This window comes from Hakea prostrata, chromosome 11 (assembly GCF_041222555.1).
Source record: "Hakea prostrata isolate BN-2017 chromosome 11, UWA_Hpros_2, whole genome shotgun sequence".
Taxonomy (NCBI): domain Eukaryota; kingdom Viridiplantae; phylum Streptophyta; class Magnoliopsida; order Proteales; family Proteaceae; genus Hakea; species Hakea prostrata.
In genome coordinates, this window is record NC_142610.1 from 7,097,902 (window position 1) to 7,118,218 (window position 20,317).

General features: G+C 36.4%; 1 protein-coding gene across 1 annotated transcript; it reads left to right on the forward strand.

Moving 5' to 3' along the window:
- Positions 1–682: 682 nt before the first annotated feature.
- On the forward strand, positions 683–6,656 carry LOC148999833 (cellulose synthase-like protein G2). Its single transcript, XM_089139297.1, has 6 exons — positions 683–1,308; positions 4,032–4,181; positions 4,258–4,383; positions 4,596–5,039; positions 5,141–5,488; positions 5,903–6,656. The coding sequence occupies exons 1-6, from the start codon at positions 697–699 to the stop codon at positions 6,449–6,451; spliced, it is 2,229 nt and encodes a 742-aa protein (XP_088995423.1). The 5' UTR covers positions 683–696; the 3' UTR covers positions 6,452–6,656.
- Positions 6,657–20,317: the final 13,661 nt, after the last annotated feature.

Here is a 20,317-nt window from a genome sequence, read left to right on the forward strand (position 1 = left end):
TTGGCATTGAATCTTTTGTTAAGGTTCGGTCATTGAACCAACATGAAATGATTGATTTATTTGAACTCATACTTTACGAACAATCTCAATTTAGGTAATGTCAGATGCAAGCCAATCAGAATGATTGACAACAACAGAAGATATAATCATTTGTAAGAGTTGCAAAGAGCTCTAATGGCGGAATGTAGAGTGAACAAGATGATAAAGCTCCAGAATGCATTGAACCTAATGTCATTAAGGCATAGCTATGTGTCAGTGTTTTCCCTATTTATGTCTTTGATCGAGCACATCCTTGTTGCTTACATCAGCAGGTTTTCGACCTATACAATCGGATGCTCTTGATTGGTCTGACGGTCCAGATTGCTCTGATAATCCCCAATTGGGACTTTTGCAGTTCAGGAGTTCAACTGGCCGGCGAATCGGACTGGACTGGACTGGTGGCTGGGAGACCAAGCCAATCTCTTACGGTTTGGAAATAGTCTTTTCATGAACCTGCAGAGGTAAGCTCACATCATTACATATACTTGTAACTTGTAAACAAACCAAGATCATCACAAATTTGAGATAAGTCACCTCACACACGTGTGTGATAACACACACCCACACGTGAGAAGTCCTAATCTCAGATGTGCGGCCTATATATTTAGAATGAGGATTAATTGAGTTGAGCAGATCTAGCAGAGCCAAGTTCAAGAAATGGGAAGAACAAACAGAAACCTCTCTCCCTTATCACCCCCTCCTCCTTCTCCTCTTCACACGCTTGAGCCCTTCCGTCGCACTTGGCTGAACCGTGTATTTGCTCTACTCTACACGTGTGGCTTAGCAGCACTCTTCTATCGTCATTCACTGACTCTCCTCCATTCCACCACCTTCATCACCTTCTACTTTTCCTTCGCCTTCCTTCTCTCTGATGCCATCTTTGCCTTCATGTGGTTCACCGGTCAATCCTTCCGGATGCGACCGGTTCGCGGCCGGGAGTTCCCAGAGAACCTCCATAGTCTTGTGAAGGAGAATGATTTTCCGGCGTTGGACATATTTATATGTACGGCTGACCCATACAAAGAACCACCCATAAACGTAGTAAACACTGCTCTCTCAGTGATGGCTTATGATTATCCGGTCGAGAAGCTCTCAGTTTATATTTCAGACGATGGAGGTTCAGAGCTTACACTATTTGCTTTCATGGAAGCAGCCAAGTTTGCAAGCCACTGGTTGCCTTTCTGTAGAGAGAACAAGATAGAAGAGAGGAGCCCTGATGTTTATTTTAGGTCTTGCAGCCACAGTTGCACTGGAAGAGAGAAGACGGAGGTAAGAAAGTTTAACATAGTGAACCACTACTAATCATAACACTAATCAAATTATGAAAAGTTAAATTTGTGTTATTCATTTATTAAATTTTGAGTCAATTCAAGTTGCCTTATGTCTTTGTTCATTTTTTTACTTATCGTATTTTGATAGTTTAAGGAATTCAATCTTTGTTTGTCATATTTAACCATCTCTTTTAAACTGGATGGGCCATCTTCCTTCTTGTTAATTGTTTTATTTATTTTATTTTTCTAATTAGTTCATGTCCTCCCTCCTCTTCCATCTGCATTACCTTTTTGTTTCAGTTTTAATTTGATTTGAATGATAATCAGGTTTTACTACCAAGGAAGTTCTGGTTTTTCATGGTGGAAAGGTTATCATTTTCAAGAATGATATAACTTAGAAAACGAATGATATATCTCTCTGAACAAATTCCTTTATATGTTTCTCACATAATAAATGATGAGGCTTATTTGTACTAACAAACTTTTTTTTTCTATTATAATCATGTTAATTTTATGTATACTAACCTATCATTTTCATTCTGGAAGACGAGTTCTTATATAAAACTATTTTTACATGTCCTTATATTGAGATTCCATTGTTTAAAAATGAGTGTTTGATAAACCTATTATGAAAATACTTCAAAAACTATATATTGTTTGGACCACTTCACTCACTGATTTATTCTCAAAGAGCAAAACAATAAATTATTGTGACAAACACCTATCATCTATTCTTCTGAACTCTTCTCCAAAAGTTCTACCAAATACACCTACATGAGTCACTTTCAAAGCCACAGCTGATGTAGTCTGTAAGTTAATTCATTCATACAATCCTAAAACTTTTAATATTAATATTCTCATGCATCTACATTTTCTACTTAAAATAAGGATAGAGGTAGCTGGATTCATTATGAAGATCGCAGAGAACTTTGTTTATCATTTGAATTGTCTGTTTTAAGCATGTTAGAGGGACTTCAAACATTTATGCAGATTATCTAACAAAACGGTCAAAAAAATTCTACTTTCTATAGGGAGTAATGGTTTCATGCATCTCCTTTCTTTGTGATCGCTAGTTTTAATCAGGAGTTTCTAATAAAGTGATAAAAAAATTATAAAAAAATTATAAAGAAATAAGAAATCCTTTACCAATAAACTATTTACAAAGAAATCATACATTCAATGTTTAAGGTTTGATTCCATCTTCGCTGGCTATTAGGAACATAATATTATATTGCATACCGAAAGATATAATATTTCTTGGAAAGAGACTCTTGTTGACTCCTTGTATTAAATGATATTTTTATATTACATTTTTCATTTTCCCAAGCGGCAAAGTTCTATCATTATGCATTAAAAGATTTGTATCAGCATGACGTGCAAGCACAGAATCTTGGAAGTATATCTGGTTCAGTCGCTTATGTGACAAAAGCATACCTCACTGGAGAATGCATTGCATTTAGAGAATCCTTAAATTAGATTTTACTTATAATAAATCTCAGCTCATGCTTTTTTGGAAAAGGGTTTAAAGTAATGTATTATTGGTGTTGATATGGAATCTCGCTCGTCCTTCCCTGTCACGAATCTGCAAGATACGAGCTCGACCTTGGGGGGTCGAGGTACGTCTCCGACGAACAAGTCAGTACCAATAATATGATCTCAATTACTCAATAGAGAATTCAAGTAATTGATCACACGAAATATGAATACCTACCTCTTAGTGTTTACCAGAGGTCTTTATATAGTGTATGGTGATGGAGTTATATTCGGAATAACCCTGATATGAGTTGTTATAGGAGAGTAACTCTTTAGAAGAGTCCTTTTACCTAACTAACTCTCTTCTCCAGTTATTGGGTGGTAGGAGTCTACCTTCATGAGGCCATCTCATACTGCTGCTATTCGGATGGACTTATTAGTGTGGTCGGTCCTACCATGAACCGCCTGGCCGGACCTTGTTAGGTTGCGAACCTGGTCGGATCGTGCAACCGCCGGTTCAAACCGGGGATATAGAATGACCATTTTAGTCATTAACAATTGGTATCTCACATTTTTCTTCATATGAAATAATTTTATATTTGTTTGATAACTAATAAAGTATTTTATTTTAAAAACAATATTAGAAGTAATTTAAGTTTTTTCGAAAGCAAGAATATTTTATAAGCATTTAATAGAATTTGTTTCTAGAAATAGAAATACAATGTAAACAAGTGTTTTATTAGAATAGTCTGAGATAGAGAAAATGAAGAACAAAGGCCCTTCTTGCAAAAACAAGGGATAGAATTTCACCGAAGAATAAAAAGATGAAGAGAATTTTGGTCGCCAGAGATAGAAAGAATGAAGAACCCAATGATCCCTATTGTTGAGGTTGAAGAAGCAATGAATGGAAGAATTTTATCACAGTATGAGAGAATTTTAGTAGGATTTTTATGTTTAAGATACCAAATTCTAGGAATACCTTTCTCTAGACTGTTTCACTAAAGTCCAACTTAAACCGAACTTTTGTTTCAAAGAATAGTCAAAAGTATTTCTCCAAGCAAAAAACAGCCCTATCAAATGGTTTTCAGACAATTCCCTTCCTCCCTCCCTCTCCCCCCCCCCCTTTCAAAGCAAGAAACACCATAATTGGGTTTTGGTGGATTATCAAACGACTCCTTTGTTTTTAGGTGAATCCACCTAAGATTAAAGAATTCATTAATTAGTTTTTGTGGTCTCAAAATGTTTCAGATGATGTATGAAACCATGAAAGCTAAGGTTGAAACTGCGATGGACAGAGGCAAGGTTCCAGATGAATACATTACTGATGTATCTAGGCATAATACCTTCTACAAGTGGACTACTGGATTTAGTCGTCATGATCATCCAACAGTGATTCAGGTATGTCTTAGCATGAAATCTGTTTTGTAGGGCTAACACTCCAATTTATATCATTTATGACATCCAAAAGATGCAGGGTTTGATGGAGAATGGAAGAGAAAAAGACATCACTGGCCATGATATGCCAAACCTTGTTTATGTTTCTAGAGAGAAGAGCAAGTCCTCTCCACACCATTTTAAAGCTGGAGCCCTTAATGTCTTGGTAAGAAATTTTCTTTTTTCTTTTTTATGGATACCCTTTTTTGTCTTCATAATCAAAATTTATAAGACATTAGGTCTGGTTTGGGTTCGGCCGGTTGAGATAGCTCAACTTACACCAAACCCAAATCAAACCCAAAATGGAAGTATAAGAAAATGAACATTTTATCCTCTCAATAACACATTTTAATTACTGATTATTGTTGTTTGTTAAAGCTTCGTGTGTCGGCTGCCATGACAAATGCACCCATGATTCTAACCCTAGACTGCGATATGTATTCAAATGATCCAAAAACACCACTACGAGTGCTATGTTATCTCTTGGACCCTTCAATTGGTTCAAAGCTAGCGTATGTTCAATTTCCTCAGCTTTTCCATGGAATCAACAAGCATGATATCTACGCAAGTGAAATAAAGTGTTTGTTCAAAATTAACCCACAAGGGATGAATGGGCTAGCCGGTACAAGTTATGTTGGCACCGGATGTTTTTTCCGTCGACGGGCTCTTTTTGGACCACCATCATCACCGTTAACCCCTGAGATCCAAGAATTACGTCCAGATCGTGCCGTGAGCAAACCGGTTTGGTCTGAGCCGGTTTTGGAATTGGCTCACCATGTAGCAAGTTGCAACTTTGAGAATCAAACCAACTGGGGCATGAAGGTAAGGTTACTCAAAACATCATTCATACTCCATAAGGTGTGGGTCTAGCAATCTAAAGATAATAAATTTTGTTTTCTTTTTTGTTTTCCTAAAATGCACAGATGGGATTCAGATACGGATCCTTGGTGGAGGACTACTTCACAGGTTATCGCTTGCAATGTGAGGGCTGGGAATCAGTGTTCTGCAATCCTGAAAGAGCAGCCTTTCTGGGGGATGTGCCCATCAACTTCAGTGATGTGATAAGCCAGGTCAAGAGGTGGTCTGTGGGCTTACTAGAGGTGGCTCTCTCCAAGTACAGCCCAATTACCTTTGGCATTCAATCAATGGGCTTTCTAATGGGCCTTGCCTATACTCATTATTCACTCTGGCCCATTTGGTCCTTGCCAGTCACTTTCTATGCCTTTGCTCCTCAGCTTGCTCTCATCAATGGAGTCTTCATCTTCCCAGAGGTATGCAATACAAGTTCCTTACACTAAAAGGCCCAAATAGAAACAACCGGTAGAAGATAGCATTATTCTCACCAATCCGGATCATTGCCCTAACGGGGAGTACAAAGTGCTCTCATTACACTTTCCAATCACAAAATCATATGGGGACCACAAATAAAAAATAATAATTAAGAGGGGTAGGACCCACATTGGTGCCTTGCCCCTGCCCTCGGGTATTCGTAATATATTAGAGTCTGGAGAGCACAAATTAGAGTCAATCCGAACTCTATTCTCACTCCCTTCTACCACGCATTTAGGAGAAGAACTTTTGAATGCGTGGTGGGGAGCTATGAGGGTTGTGTTATCCTCTTACTCTTTAGAGTAGACGATCTGAACTCCTTTTTTTTCATCAAATTAATTTTGGCCAATGAACAGGTATCAGATTCTTGGTTCTATCTATACATGTTCCTTTTCTTGGGAGCCTATGCACAAGATCTACTAGATTTCTTACTAGATGGAGGAACAATTCGACGGTGGTGGAATGATCAAAGAATGTGGATGATAAGGGCAATCTCATCCTTTTTATTTGGATGCACTGATTACTTCCTAAATGCAATTGGCATTTCAGCATTTGGATTCAATGTGACTAGCAAAGTGATGGATGAAGAACAAAGTAAGCGATATGAACAACGTATTTTCGAGTTTGGAGTTGCATCACCTCTGTTTGTACCATTAACAACTGCTGCCGTTATCAACTTGATATCATTTCTGAAGGGAATAGCAGGAGTTTTTAGAGATGGGAACTTGGGTGAAGTATCTGTGCAGTTGTTCATATCTAGTTTTGTGGTGATAAACTGTTGGCCGATTTATGAAGCTATGGTTCTAAGGAAGGATGCAGGGAAGATACCTACAAAGATTACAGTGATATCTGCCATACTAGCATGGGTTCTTTACTCGATGGCCTCTCTTATGTTAAAACCATGAAAATAAGCATTTTGTTGTTTTGCTTGAAAAATGTAGACCTAAGCATTTTACATTAAGAAGATGATCCATAGATTTAAAGGAAATGATTTACTACACGTGTTTTGACGAATTGGGAGGGGTACTCAACCTAACATTCTCATTCTCAAGTTTTAGTATTTTCATTATTGTAGTGTGTTTGGTATCTATTCTTGATACCACAGTGTTTACAACTTGGATCAATATTAAAGTTCCGCTTCACCATGGCTGCCTATCGCTAACCCCACCCCTGCAACTCCCTCCATAAGAAAATCTTGACCTTAGGTAGGACCTTTGCTCTCCATATAACACTTTGAGATTTCAGGGGGCATAAAAGCCCATGCAGAGAGAGGTGATCAGGAAGCATTTTGAAATCTCCTGAGAACCAATCAACCCATTTGAAGCTCCTATCCATTGCACAAAATTAGATCTAGGAAAGAGAGGTGATGGCATTTTACAAATAGCCTTTGCCACAGTTGGAGAGAATAACTGTTCACTGGAATCCCTTCAAGTCCCTTTGCCCATCAAAATAAGTCTGCCACTAACACATCTGCCATGCTCGGTGGTGGTTCATCCAGCTCAATAGTTGAAGGAAGACCTTCATTCCAATTATCAGACCAAACTCAAACCTGTTCTCCAGTCTCAATGCTCCATTTCGATTGAGGCTTCAACGCATTGCACCACACTAATAGACTTTGCCAAGCCATGAAGGTTAAGACCCTAACCCAGCATTCAGAAAAGAAGAATAAAGGAAATATATAACTTTAGTAAATCGATCTCAAAGGGACTCAGGTTGTTGCCACAACCTAGCTGCTATCTTTACTAACAAGGCAATGTTTCTTATAAATAGTCTAGATCTAAAAAAATGATAATTTTTATTTGAACCCCCTAAGGTTTGGTTCAAGTCATTTTTACTTTACTTATTTATTTATTTATTTGATATTTTGCAATTGCCTGCGTGAGGTATCCAAAAAACTAATTAAGGACATATTATCATTTTCAATTTTCTTTGTTCAACTGATAACATGTTCAGTTAAAAGCTGCTCCAATACCAAATTATTAGCACCTCGATCATACCTTAGTTCAAGATTTGGATAAGTTGAAGAAAAGAAATAATAATAAAAAAAAGATCTATGTGACAATTTGAAAAAAAGAAGTCAAAAGAATGTAAGGACATTTTGGTCATCAAAATGAAGATATATCATTATTCATTAATTCGATTTTTTTTGGAAACCACAGTCGGGGGAATGCAAAAAAATCTTATAAATTGTCATTTCTTAACAAAGGTAACATTGTTTAAGCTTTGGACTAGAAGTAGTGGCTTTATTGGTATTGAGATGATTGAAAAACATTGCCGCACTTAAAATGCATGTACCAAATGTTCTTTTTGAAAGTGAAAATGGGCATCAAATTAGTTATTAAAATGCCATTATTGTTCTCTTGAGAAAGAAATATGAGCACGCCAATGTGTTTGATATGTGATTCTTTTATATGTTTATCGATGTAGTGATTTTTAATTTTTTAATAATTTTTTTATATGATATAATTATTGAGACCTGATCTTAGACTCGCAAACAGGTCTCTTAGAACATGAGTCACCACAGGGAAAATGAAGAAATAAGAAAATAAAATATATTTTTAAAAAACAGTGAGATTTTGATAATGGAAAGTCCTATTAATTCCTGTTATTCAGGGTTATCTAATTATATGTTTACCTCTCTACCTTGACAAGTAGAAGATCCGTATTCATCCATCTAACACAATTGATTCGACTAAATAATTTATGTAATTAAATATTTACATTGTTCAATTTAATTCATTTACATTTATTTATATTTTTGTGAGCAAAGTAACTCATTTTTTTTGTTTTCTTTGAATTCAAAGAGAACTTATTCAAGAGCAGAGCATGAAGAAGGAATTATATAAAGATCTTTCAACCACAGAGTAGACACAAACACAAAAATCGTGCTCCAAGACAACATGACCCTCCTAATTATGTTATCATCTATTAAGTTTATAATCCTAAAAACATGATAAAAACACACGACTCAATTTTGGTATTCAAATATAGTTTATAATCTAATCTGGCCCGATTGAGATATGTGATGACCAATACACATAGGAAAGTTGATTGTCCGAGCATAGCCGCATAGGTATATCCATGATATGTCCTTGGTGGTTTTATTTTTCTACTCATAAATACATAATATTTAATAATTTTGGCAAGAAAAGCATAAGTAAATTGGACTATTTGATTTTTTTATGAATAGGTCATTAATATTTTAGTTCGGTCAGATTGGAAAGTGATGGAATGTTGCAATTGAAAGCTATTCTTCCTCCTTCGTCTTCTATATCAGTGCGGGTTGAAGGCTCTCCTCGTCGGAAGCCTAGTCGTCTTAAGAAGGCTCACGCAGTGAAGAAAGTGGCCACAAGTAAAAGGGTTCGATGGCAGAGGAATTCAAAAAGCTAGATGCTGCTATAGGAAAAGTTTCTACGGTAAATAAGAACCTCATATTGGGATAGGACAGTGCTGCTCTGTAACTGTTGATATGAACCTTTTCTTTTGGAATATTCACGGCATTGGGAATGCATCTGGTAGGAGGGCTCTTAAAATGCTGTTAATGACTCATCAACCAAACATTTTTTGTGTCGCAGAACCAAAAGTGGATGTCAATAAGTGCCCAATTCTTTTAATTAATAGATTGGGATATTCTTCTAATTTTGTGTATAATTTTCGGATGGAGAAAGTTCCAAATCTATGAGTCTTTTGGAAGCGAGAGTTGCAGCAGCCATCTGTTCTCTCTTCATTTGACCAACAACTATCTCTTCAATTCAAGTGGCGAGGTGTGCTTTTTGGACTATCAGTGGTTCATGCTTGTTGTGATAGATCTGATCGCAGACGGCTTTGGGAGGATCTTGTTGCTCTCCCTTTGTCCAGCTTACGATTTATGGTTATGGGGGACTTTAATGCAGTGTTACGCATGCCAGAAAGGAGGGGTTTAGGTGGATTCTCGCTGGGTGCAGCAGTTGATTTTCAGGCTACCATTGATGTTTGTGAGCTTATTGAAGTTTCGTCTTTAGGAAGGAAATTTACATGGTCGAATCAACGAAAACTTGGTAATGTTTGTTCAGTCCTTGATAGAAGTTTCTTCAATGCTAAATGGTTAGAGCTGTTTGGTGACTCTAAACAGATCACTCTACCAACACACTCGTCAAATCACTCTCCGATTTTTGTCTTTGTTGACAAAGGTGTCAAACCAACAAACTCTCCTTTCAGGTTCAATAATTTTGGATGACTGACGACTCCTTTTTGGAGGTGGTTCCTTTGGCTTGGGTGGAACCGGTTGTCGGTGATCCCATTTTTGTACTTGCACAGAGATTGAAGAATTTTAAGCAGCGTCTTAAAGCTTGGGAAAAAATTACCTTTCCTAATCTTTCTATTGAAGTACATCAAGTGGAGAAAGATCTAGAATCCTTACAAAATAATATTGATCAGCTTGGTATGACAAATGAATATTTTGATCAAGAGGCTTCCTTGAAGTCAAAACTTGTACAAGCAATGGATCATCTGGACTCTCTTCTTCAACAGGAAGCAGAGGTCAGGTGGCTGAGGGAGGAGATAAGAATTCAAAAATTTTCCATCTTTCTACTAAACTTCAAAGGAATAAAACTCTATTAAATCTTTGCGAATAGTGGATGACACTTGGACATCAAGCTCAATTGAACTGCAAGATTATGTAGTGACTTGCTTTGAAAACTATCATAAAGTTGGTTCCTACTGGCTCACCCAGAGTTGTTGTCTACGATTCTAAAAGTGTAGATGAATGATGATTGTTTATTACTTGAAGGTTTGCCTTCTAATGAGGAGATCAAATGAGTGGTATGGGATCTTGATCCTGATAGTTCTCCAAGATCAGATGGCTTTCCGGGAAGTCTTTTTCTTAAATGCTTGGATATTGTTTCTGCTGATTTTGGGGTGCAGTTCGATCCTTCTTTCGCAAAGGGAAACTATCAAAAGGAGTAAATAATTGTTTCCTAACTTTAGTTCCCAAGGTGGAGAATGCAACTACACTGGATAAATTTCGGCCTCTATGTATGGGGAACTTTTTCTGCAAAGCATTGCCAAAGATAATGGCTTCTCGGTTGAGTCCTCTTTTGCATAAGCTTATTTCTGAGGAGCAAGGAGCTTTCTAGAAAGGTAAGATGATTTTTGAAAATATTGTTGTAGCTTCAGAACTTACAAATATTTTGCATTCTTCTATTAGAGGGGGAGGGATGGGAATTAAGATTGATATTATAAAGGCTTATGATACTCTATCATGGGAGTTTTTGTTCTTGGTCTTGAAGGCTTTTGGATTTTCAAATAGATGGGTTGGTTGGATTCATGAGATGTTTTAGTCTACTAGAATCTCACTATTATTGAGTGAGGGACTAGTTGGATTTTTGGGAGTTGAGAAAAGGCTTCAGCAAGGGGACCCTTTATCTCCTCTTCTTTTTCTTGCAGAAGAGGTATTATGATGGGGCCTTCGTTCCTTGATTGCTGATGGTAGATTGAGAACTTTGACAAGTCCCATGGGAGTAGAAGTTCCTTCTATAATGATGTATGCTAATGATATTTTTATTTTTTTCAAATGCTTCTTTATGTTATGTTAAAACTTTGAAAACTTTCTTATTTAAGTATCAAGAATTTTCGGGTCAACATATCAGTTTGGAGAAGAGTAAGCTTTTTCTTGGGCGTGTGTCTCATCGTCGGAAACAGAAAATTGTGGACATGTTAAATATCTCAATTGCTCTCTTTCCTACTCGATACTTGGGGGTAGATATTTTTAAAGGAAAAGTTACTCGTGTCAGATTGCTACCAGTTTTTTTAGGCAAGATTAAGAATCGGCTACAAGGGTGGTGTGAAAAGCTTTTCTCTATGGCAGGTAGAGTGGAGCTGGTACATTAAGTTATTTCTAGCATGCCGATTCATAATTTTTCAGTGTACTGGTGTCCTAGCTCTATCATTTCACAAGCAGATGCTTGGATGCATAACTTCATTTGGACATGGAGTATAGAAGTTGTGAAGAAGGTTACAGTGTCTTGGGCGAAAATGTGTACTCCAAAATGTGAGGTTGATTTGGGTATTCGGAGATTAAGAGATGTGAATTTTGCATCCTTATGCAAGTTGGCTTGGATAATTAAACACAAACACTCTGGTTTTGCCCACTTTTTAAGGGGAAGATGGTGGAAAAAAAGGAAATTTAAAATTTTATGGGCAACAATCATCTTTGATGTTGGGATTGAGGAAGGTTTGGAGTTTTGTTTGGGCTCACGAATGGTGGTCAATTGGTGATGGTCAGAATATAAATTTTTGGTTTGACAGGTGGTTGGGAAATTTTACCATTGCAACCTATGTTGGTATTCCTCTGGATCTAGAGGGTCATTTGAAATTGACTATTGCAGATTGTTTATAGCAAGGGGAGTGGAGGTTTTCGTCAGTGGACAATGCCAAATTTCTAGAGGTAATCTCTCTTATTATGTTATATCATGTTCCTTGTGCTAGTTTTGTTGATGTTTGTGATTGGAAATTTTCGGTGGGGGAAGAGTTTAGTTTTCGATCCGCATGAGATCTCTATCGTAGAAAAGGGGAACAACTGGAATGGGCAAACAATATTTGGAAGACTTCTTTGTAACCTAGACAAAAAGTTTTCTGTTGGAGACTTTTTCATGATAGGATACTTGTTGATGCTTTGTTGACTCAAAAAGGGATTATGCTGGCCTCTCGTTGTAATCTGTGTGGTAAAGCTTCAGAGGATATAGAACATCTCTTTCTTCACTGCTCATTCTCACGTGGATGTGGAGAAGCTTTTGGAGCAAAGTTTGGTTATAGCTGGACAGTAAAAGATTCGATTGTAGAATAGTTCAAGGCTTGGAAACAATAGGCTTCACAGTCTCCTTTACGAACTGCTTGGATTAATGGATGTTGTTTGCTTTTATACTTCCTTTGGATGGTCCACAATCAAATCCGGTTTGAAAATTTAAATTTAGGACTATTGAGGTGGTGGGTTTAATTTTTTCAGATTTAGTTCAGTTTGGCTTTAAAATGGATGGGAGAAGTGTAACTCCCACCATTTTTTCGGATGCAAGAAGAATGGGCCTTAACTTTTCTGTCATTGGTGTTGCTCCTCCACAAGAAATTTTTTGGTATCCTCTTGCTGCAGGATGGAGTAAAACTAAATATTGTTGGGTTCTTCTTTGGGGAATCCAGGAAGGGTTGGCGGTGGAGGAGTTTTTCGAAATGAAGTTGTTGTGATGGTTTTTAATTTCAGTATTTTTTAGATGTTAAAACCAACTTTGAGGCTAAATTGAAAACTTCCATTCACGGATTGCGTTGGGTAAGGCATTTACAAATTACTAAGCTTTGGGTAGAAACTGATTCTAAAGTTGTGGTGACTTTAACACAGTCAGAAGAAAATACATTAGTATATCTTTCATATGTGGAGAGAGTTACAAGAATATTTGATGACTATTGCTGGAAGATTTCACATTGCTTTTGTGAAACTAATATAGTGGCAGATTTTTTGGCAAATTTGGCAGCTAGGACAAGAACTTCTGATATTAACATTCCTTGGTTAGCTTCTATCTTTAATAAACTTGATTTGGATGCCTCTAGACATCCTAGATTTCGTTTTTGATGAGTTAGTAATTTTCTAATTTGAGTAGGAACCAGTGAGGAATGGTGTATTGGGGGCAATAGTTGTTGCGGGTGAGCGAGGTTGGTTCCTCATAAGGTACTAATTGATGTATTTTTTCTTTTTCTTATTTACTTAATATAATGATCATTTTAGCGAAAAAAAAACATTACACTCTCAACATCTGTCAACATTGACAAGACACTGAGTCATATGAAAAAACAAAACTGATAGTATGATCTACCAAGTAGGCTTTGTCGTTTGACCAAAATTAAAAGAATTGGCTTTGTGGTGCGTTAGGACTAATATCCTATTCATTTCGGAGATGTGTAACATGTGTTCCAACACCACATTAAAAGTTGAGGTGATAGTCTATTTCTGACTAGGAAATGGACAAGATAAATTTCTTGTTGGCATTATCCCTTTAAGTGGTTGCCAATCTGCATGACAAGCCTCAAAATGGTAATTTTTTTTATAAAATAATAATAATACAATAATAATAATTAGAATAATGTCTTTACGAAAAAAAAAAGAATACTCAAAAAACGAAACAAGAAGAAAGTTTTAGGTAATAAACCATTTCAAGATGCAATTGCTGATTTTATTTATTATTTTTATTTTTATTTTAAGGATTGCATTTGAAAGAGTCAGGTGTTTCAATTAATTTTGATTAAGACAAGAGAGTAAATATTAAATGTCCCTCCGTTGGATGGGAAGCATGACTAAGAAATTTGAGAATACTACTACTATAACACGTGCAGATGCAGGTACTTTTTTATTACGTATTTAAATTGATAGATAAGTTAAATATAAATTAGAATTTTGATATGAAAAGATCATTGTAAAAAGAAAATAGTAAAACTTAATTTAAGAATATGTAGAGGTGTGAGAATACATTAATGTTTGGATAGGTTTTTCAGGCATATTAACAAACATAATTTGGATAAAAGAAAACAATTTAATATAAGAATTATTTTTTGGAGAATGTTTGGATGAAACATATTTTTGGATATGTTTCTTTTTTTGGATAATTTATTTTGGGATAATTATTGTTGCTTTTTGTACTATAGTTTAATTACTAAAGGATCTAGCTTTTTATGAAATTATTGTTCCCCGCCAATCCAAAAGGGGTAAAAAACCCATTAGCGGTTGTTTTTTCTACTGGTCATACAATCTACCTTTAGACCAAGGGACCCCGCGTCAATTCTAACAATGTTAAGAACCGTTACAGTTGATTGTCTAATGTCTATTTTGTCCTTCTAAGATTAGAGTCAAAATACAATACTATCCTCATTTAGAAAAAAAAAACCATATCAAGTACCAATTTTAGAGTTGTATTCTCATTATTTTGATTTCCAAAAAAAGATTACTTAGATTAATTTTTTCTGCTAAGAAAATGAGCTTCTTAAAATTGATAATGCCAAATTAGATGGTAAATAAATGAAAATCTATGGAAATAGGAACTTCTTAAAATTGATGATATCAAATTAAAAAGTGAATAACAAAAACTAAAAAGCAACACCAAATTGAAAAGTAAATACAAAAAAGCTAAAAAATAAGGAGCTACCTAATTAGGGTTAATTTTTTTTACTAATTACTAAGGTAATAATGTTATTTAGTATAAAGTATAAATAAGTAGAATAAAACCTTAGGATTATTTTGAGATTTTTGAATAAATATAAATTGCCACATCATCACTTAACTGATGGAGTTTAATGGTAGGGAGGCAATAGTAAGGTTAAATTAGTAATTTTAAAAAGTATAGGGAATAAAGTAGTAGTTAAGTTATAGTACAGGTGGCAACAATGATTATCCATTTTTTTTATTAAAAACATTATGTTTAAATGGCTCTATGTGACCAAAAGAAATGAATGGGTATTTTGGGTTTGTAAGTAGTTTTAAGCTTAATATATTGTATAGAGGTTTTTTTTTGGGTAGAAAGAATAGGGTCACACAGGACCCAACAGAAAGCAAAACAAATAGTAAACTAATTTGGCTCATCCAACATATCAGCTTGAAGAAGTTTCTCTAATTCTGGAGGTAGCTTTTGTAGGATTTTCAGGATTTCCATTTCATCACAGAATATTCTTGAACACCAATCAGCTACTTGGTCTCCTTCCCGTCTAATGTGAATAAAACGGACATGTCCATTTGATATGAATGTTTGACGAATTCCAAGGTTATTGTGGGGTTTTGCATTGGTTATATCTATTGAAATTGGCATACATGTGTGTTAGCTTTTGTAGGATTTTTCAGGATTTTCATTTCATCACAGAACATCCTTGAACACCAATTAGCTACTTGGTTTCCTTCCGTCTAATGTGAATGAAATGGACATGTCCATTTGATATGATTATTCGACGAATGTCATTAATAATGTTCCCAAACTTTCCTTAGATCTTCGAATAAGGGTTATTCGGTCATGATTTATTATGGGTTGTCATGGTATGTTTACTTGTTTGGATAGGATGGGTTAATGGCTGTTGGTGAATATACTAATATAGTTTATGTTCGCAAGGTTGGTTGTGCATAGGAATTCAGTGGGCTTATTGTGGGGTTTTGCATTGGTTCTTGAATTCCAAGGTTTTTTTTTTTTGGTAGGCCTTCATTTCGGTTGTGGTTCTTGGTATTTCATGTTTGTTTTTGTTTGGGTTATTCAGTCATGATTTATTGGTTGTCATGGTATGTTTTGGATATTTGTTATATCTATGGTTTTTTTTTTTTTTTTGGTGTACGTATGTTTACCTATTTTTCTAGGTTTACTTATAGGATAGGATGTGTAAGTGGCTGTTGGTAAATATGCTAATATAGTTTATGTTCGCAAGGTTGTTGTGCATAGGAATTCCAGTGGGCTTGTTGGAGGGGGGATGTTTTGCATTTCAAGAGTTTTTTTGGTTTTTTGGCAGGCCTTTATTCCGGTTTTATGGTTTCTGGTATTTCATGTTTATTTTTGTTTGAGTTATTCGGTCATCATTTTTTTGTTCTCATGGTATGTTTTTTTTTTTTTTTTTTCTTTACCATATCTATGTTTTAATTTTTTTTTCCCTTTCTGGGGGTATGTTTACTTAATTTTCTGGGTTTACTTGTTAGGATAGGATGTGTAATTGGCTGTTGGTGAATATGCTAATATAGTTTCTGTTCGTAGGGTTGGCTGTGCATAGGAATTTCAGTGAGATTGTTGTGGGGTTTTGCATTGCTTCTTGTATTCCAAGAATTTTTTTTTGGTTTTGGCAGGTCTTCCAAGTTGTTGTGGGTTTTTCTCTTTTTTGTGGCATGTTTTTTTCCAGCTGTTGGTTGGATATACTTGTTGGCATGTGTGTTCAGTCCCACCACTGCTTTGGTACATGGCCCATACATCTTCAATGTTTTGTTTACTATGTTGGGTATTGGGTATATTCAATATGCAGTTGTTCTAATTGTTGTGTTTCCAGTGCAGGGAATGCTACATGAGCAAGAGTTTGTTGGTAATGTTGTGTGTTGGTGTGCTCTACAAGAGATGATTGGAGGGAGTGGAAACAGGAATGGGTAGGATTGCTGACCTCTTCATCCAGTAGTATGGCTTTTTGGAGTTGGTTGGATCCCTTAGCAGTGTTGTATTTAGGGATGTGACTTTTTTGTAGGATGGTGGCCTTGAGTTTTCATTCTTCTTGGTGGAGTTTCAGGGCATTGATGTTTTGCAATTCGTTCGTGTTTGTCAATCCTTGCAGAAGATTAGTATGTTAGATTGGTTGTCTCATGGTTGTGCGTGGTGAGTGCAATGATAGGTGGAATTGACATACATGTGTCCTATTGTTAGTCTCCATGAGTGTATGGGGAGTGGTTTCTTTTGCAATTGTTGGAAGCATCTAACCTTTGGGTGTGGTTGACCGTGTGATTGTATATTTCTGGGTAGCGTCGTGACACCCTAGGGTCGTGTTGTTGTCATCAATTCTTTTCGTTTCTTCTGGGGTTCTAAGGTGCTGTTTCGTGCAGCTGCTGCTTAGGCTTTTGTTTTGTTGTGTTTGTGATGTGAGATGTCGGTTCGTGAGATTTCATATGTTCTGGTTTATTAGTTTATAAGAATTGTTTTGTAAGACTTTGGTTCACTAATTGTTTTTGTCCCATTTGTGATCTTTTGGGGATTTGTAATTGAGTATTTAACTATTAAGATAAGATAAGAAATAATGATAAATGTGTGGGTCTGTTTTTGGAGGGTTGAGTTTAATATGTTTGCGTTGGGAAGTATCTTTTTTGGGTCTTACTATAGTTTGATGTCATGGTTCGGTTTCCATTGCTGGGGTGTATATGTGTTGATATTTTTTTTTAAGCTGGGCGGAAGGGTGGAGGGGTACGTATGTTGGTCGTGCTGGCCATTAATCAAGTGCCTCGGTTTGCAGTGGTGGGGTGTGTAGCTGGTCAGTTTTGTTGAGCTTTTTAGGGGTGGGGTGGGTAGTTCTTGGGTTTTATGAGAAGGTACATGTCTATTTCGGGGGGTATTTTGGTCAGGTAAAATATATACCACAAGTGTTGAAGGTTTTCTTTTTATATAGTAGTGTGATATGATGGTGGAAAAATGGGGAGGACTGCCATAGATTTTGGACATAGTTGTTGATCAATATTGTGGGGGGGGGGGGATTGTTTGTTGTGCACATCTCTCTACCGTACATAGTATTGTAGCACCAAAGCGCAACATGTGTCTTATTCTAAATAGATGATTGAGATTAGAAGCCTAGTTTTAAAGTGAAAGAGATCCATTTTGATGACCCGTTTTGGCCAAAACCCACCCAATTCTAAGATCTGGTTCTAGAACTTAGAAACCCACGATTAGTGCCATTTTCCCCCCTCTTGCTCTCTTCTCTGCATCTCTCATTCTCTAGCTCCGTCTCCCTTTTCTTCAGCCAAGAAATGGTATAAGGAGCTACTACATGTAGAAGACAGAGGCTTACTGAAAATCAATGGCCCATGCGCGTCCCTGTCTATGCAGATTGCTTCTAATTCGCTCAACCCACCTTGCTAAATTTAGTCCGGTTGTGTAGCATGGATCCAAATAATTATTTACCCCAAAAAAGAAAGGGAGAAAGACCAAAAGGAGGAATGTAACCATGCAAAGTTGTGATGTTGTGAACAAAGACGCCGGCCTATCAATGAACCCTGAACGAGATTTCATTATGGTCTTTCAATTATTGCATTATTTCTTCGATATTCCAATCAAATCCTCCCTATCTTGTGCTTATAAATATACACTTAATTTCCAATACACCAAAGCTAACAACATCTTTATCCCTTGCTTGACAAGATTCCCTCAAAAGGTGTTCTAGTTGTCTATTGAGAGAAGCCCTCATGTTTCACCACTACTTCACATTTTGGTGTTACATCTTCTAGTTGTTCTATCTACTTCACATTCTGGTGTTACATCTTGTGAAGCAAATAGAATAACCAGAAGATGTAGCAAGAAAACGAGATATGAAGACAGAAAGGGAGTGAAGGGGGAAAAGATGGGACTAATCATGGGTTTCCAAGTTCTACCAGATTTTAGAAATGGGTGGGTTTTGGCCAAAATGGCTCTCTTTCACCTAAAAATTAGGCTTCAAATCTCAACAATCTATACACAATAAGACATGTGTTGCACTTTAGTGCTGCATTTCTGTCCAAAACAGAGAGATATGTGCAAAGCAAACGATTTTTTTCCCAAATTATGACATTGTTCAATCTCGCTAAGTTGAGGAAAAGTGAATTAAGCCTGGATCACTAAACTAAAAGTCCATTCTTTAGCACACAACTCCATATGGTGCTAACATCTTTAACTCAAAATGATAGAACCTAAGTAATTGAGGTGAGCAAGCAGAAGCACAACTAGGCAATAGCATAGCGTCTGGAGTAGAGCCCCCAGACAAGCTATTTAAACTAATCAAGGAGTGCTTAGAGGTGGATCGCACTCTTATTGTATGGTGAAAATGTCACAACCTACATTCCTTAGGCCTAGTGGGGCCCATAACCATTAGTTCAATGTCATACCTTATGCTTAGCTTCCTTATTCTTGGTATCCTGATCAGTTTGCTTTGCCATTTCAAAGTCAATGACTCATGGTTCTTTGGGTATAATTTGCTTATCACCTCATTAGACCAGACATTTGGAATATGAATATTATTAAAAAAAAATGTGAGAGGAGCACAAAGCTGTATCCTACAAGATAAAAGGATCCAAACTCATAAAGAAGCCTTTAAACTCCACTCAAACTACGTGTTGTTTAGATTGCATTTTCCTTTACATCAGTTACTTCTTATTGTTACTTGTGGTCTCAAAATATCCTAGATGATGTATTTAGTCATGAAAGCAAAGATTGAGAGTACTATGGATGAAGGGCGGGTTCCAAACAATTACATTGCTAATGTACCTGAGCCTAACACGTTTGACAAATGGATGACTAGATTTTACCCTTCATGATCATCCAAAGGTGATTCAGTTTATTTGAAGAGGAAATCCTATGTTGGGGGGCTAGTAGAATAGTTTACGTCATCTATGATATTTATTATGAAGAATTTGTTATTGTCACTTAACATGTTTTGATGGAGAATGGGAGAGAAAAGAACATAACAAACTGTGAAATGCCAAACCTTGTTTATGTCCCTAGAGAAAAGAGCAAGGCATCTTCCCACCATTTTAAAGCTAGTGCCTTAAATGTCCTTGTAAACATCTTAGATGGATATCATTCTTTCTATCTCCATATAAATTAAATTAAAATAAAAAAAAAAAAAAACATAGAAAATATTCTGAATTGCTAATTTTTCTAGTGTTGAAGCTTCGTGTGTCAGCTACCATGACAAATGCACCAATGGTTCTAACTTTAGACTGTGACACGTATTCAGATGACCCAAAAACTTCTCTTCGGGTGCTATGTTATCTTTTGGATCCTGCAATCACATTGAAACTAGCTTTTGTTCAATTCTCCCAGTCTTCCATGGGATCAACAAGCATGATATCTATGCCAATGAATTGAAGTATTTACTAAAAATTAACGCATAGGGGTTAGATGGGCTAGCCGGTACTTACCATGTTACCTGGATGTTTCTTCTAGCGACGAGCTTTTTTGGACCTCCATCATCGTTGTTGTCCCCGGAGATTTGGGAATTGCACCCAAATCATGTCGTCAACAAACCGGCCCGGTCTCAAGTAGTTATGACATTGGCTCACCATGTAG

What these genes read in the sequence shown, in the direction of transcription:
- LOC148999833 (XM_089139297.1), top strand. Translation starts at nt 697, where the DNA reads ATGGGAAGAACAAACAGAAACCTCTCTCCCTTATCACCCCCTCCTCCT. An exon ending in CTGGAAGAGAGAAGACGGAG is followed by an intron (nt 1,309 to 4,031) that starts GTAAGAAAGTTT and finishes AAAATGTTTCAG; the next exon opens with ATGATGTATGAAACCATGAA. An exon ending in AAACCAACTGGGGCATGAAG is followed by an intron (nt 5,040 to 5,140) that starts GTAAGGTTACTC and finishes TAAAATGCACAG; the next exon opens with ATGGGATTCAGATACGGATC.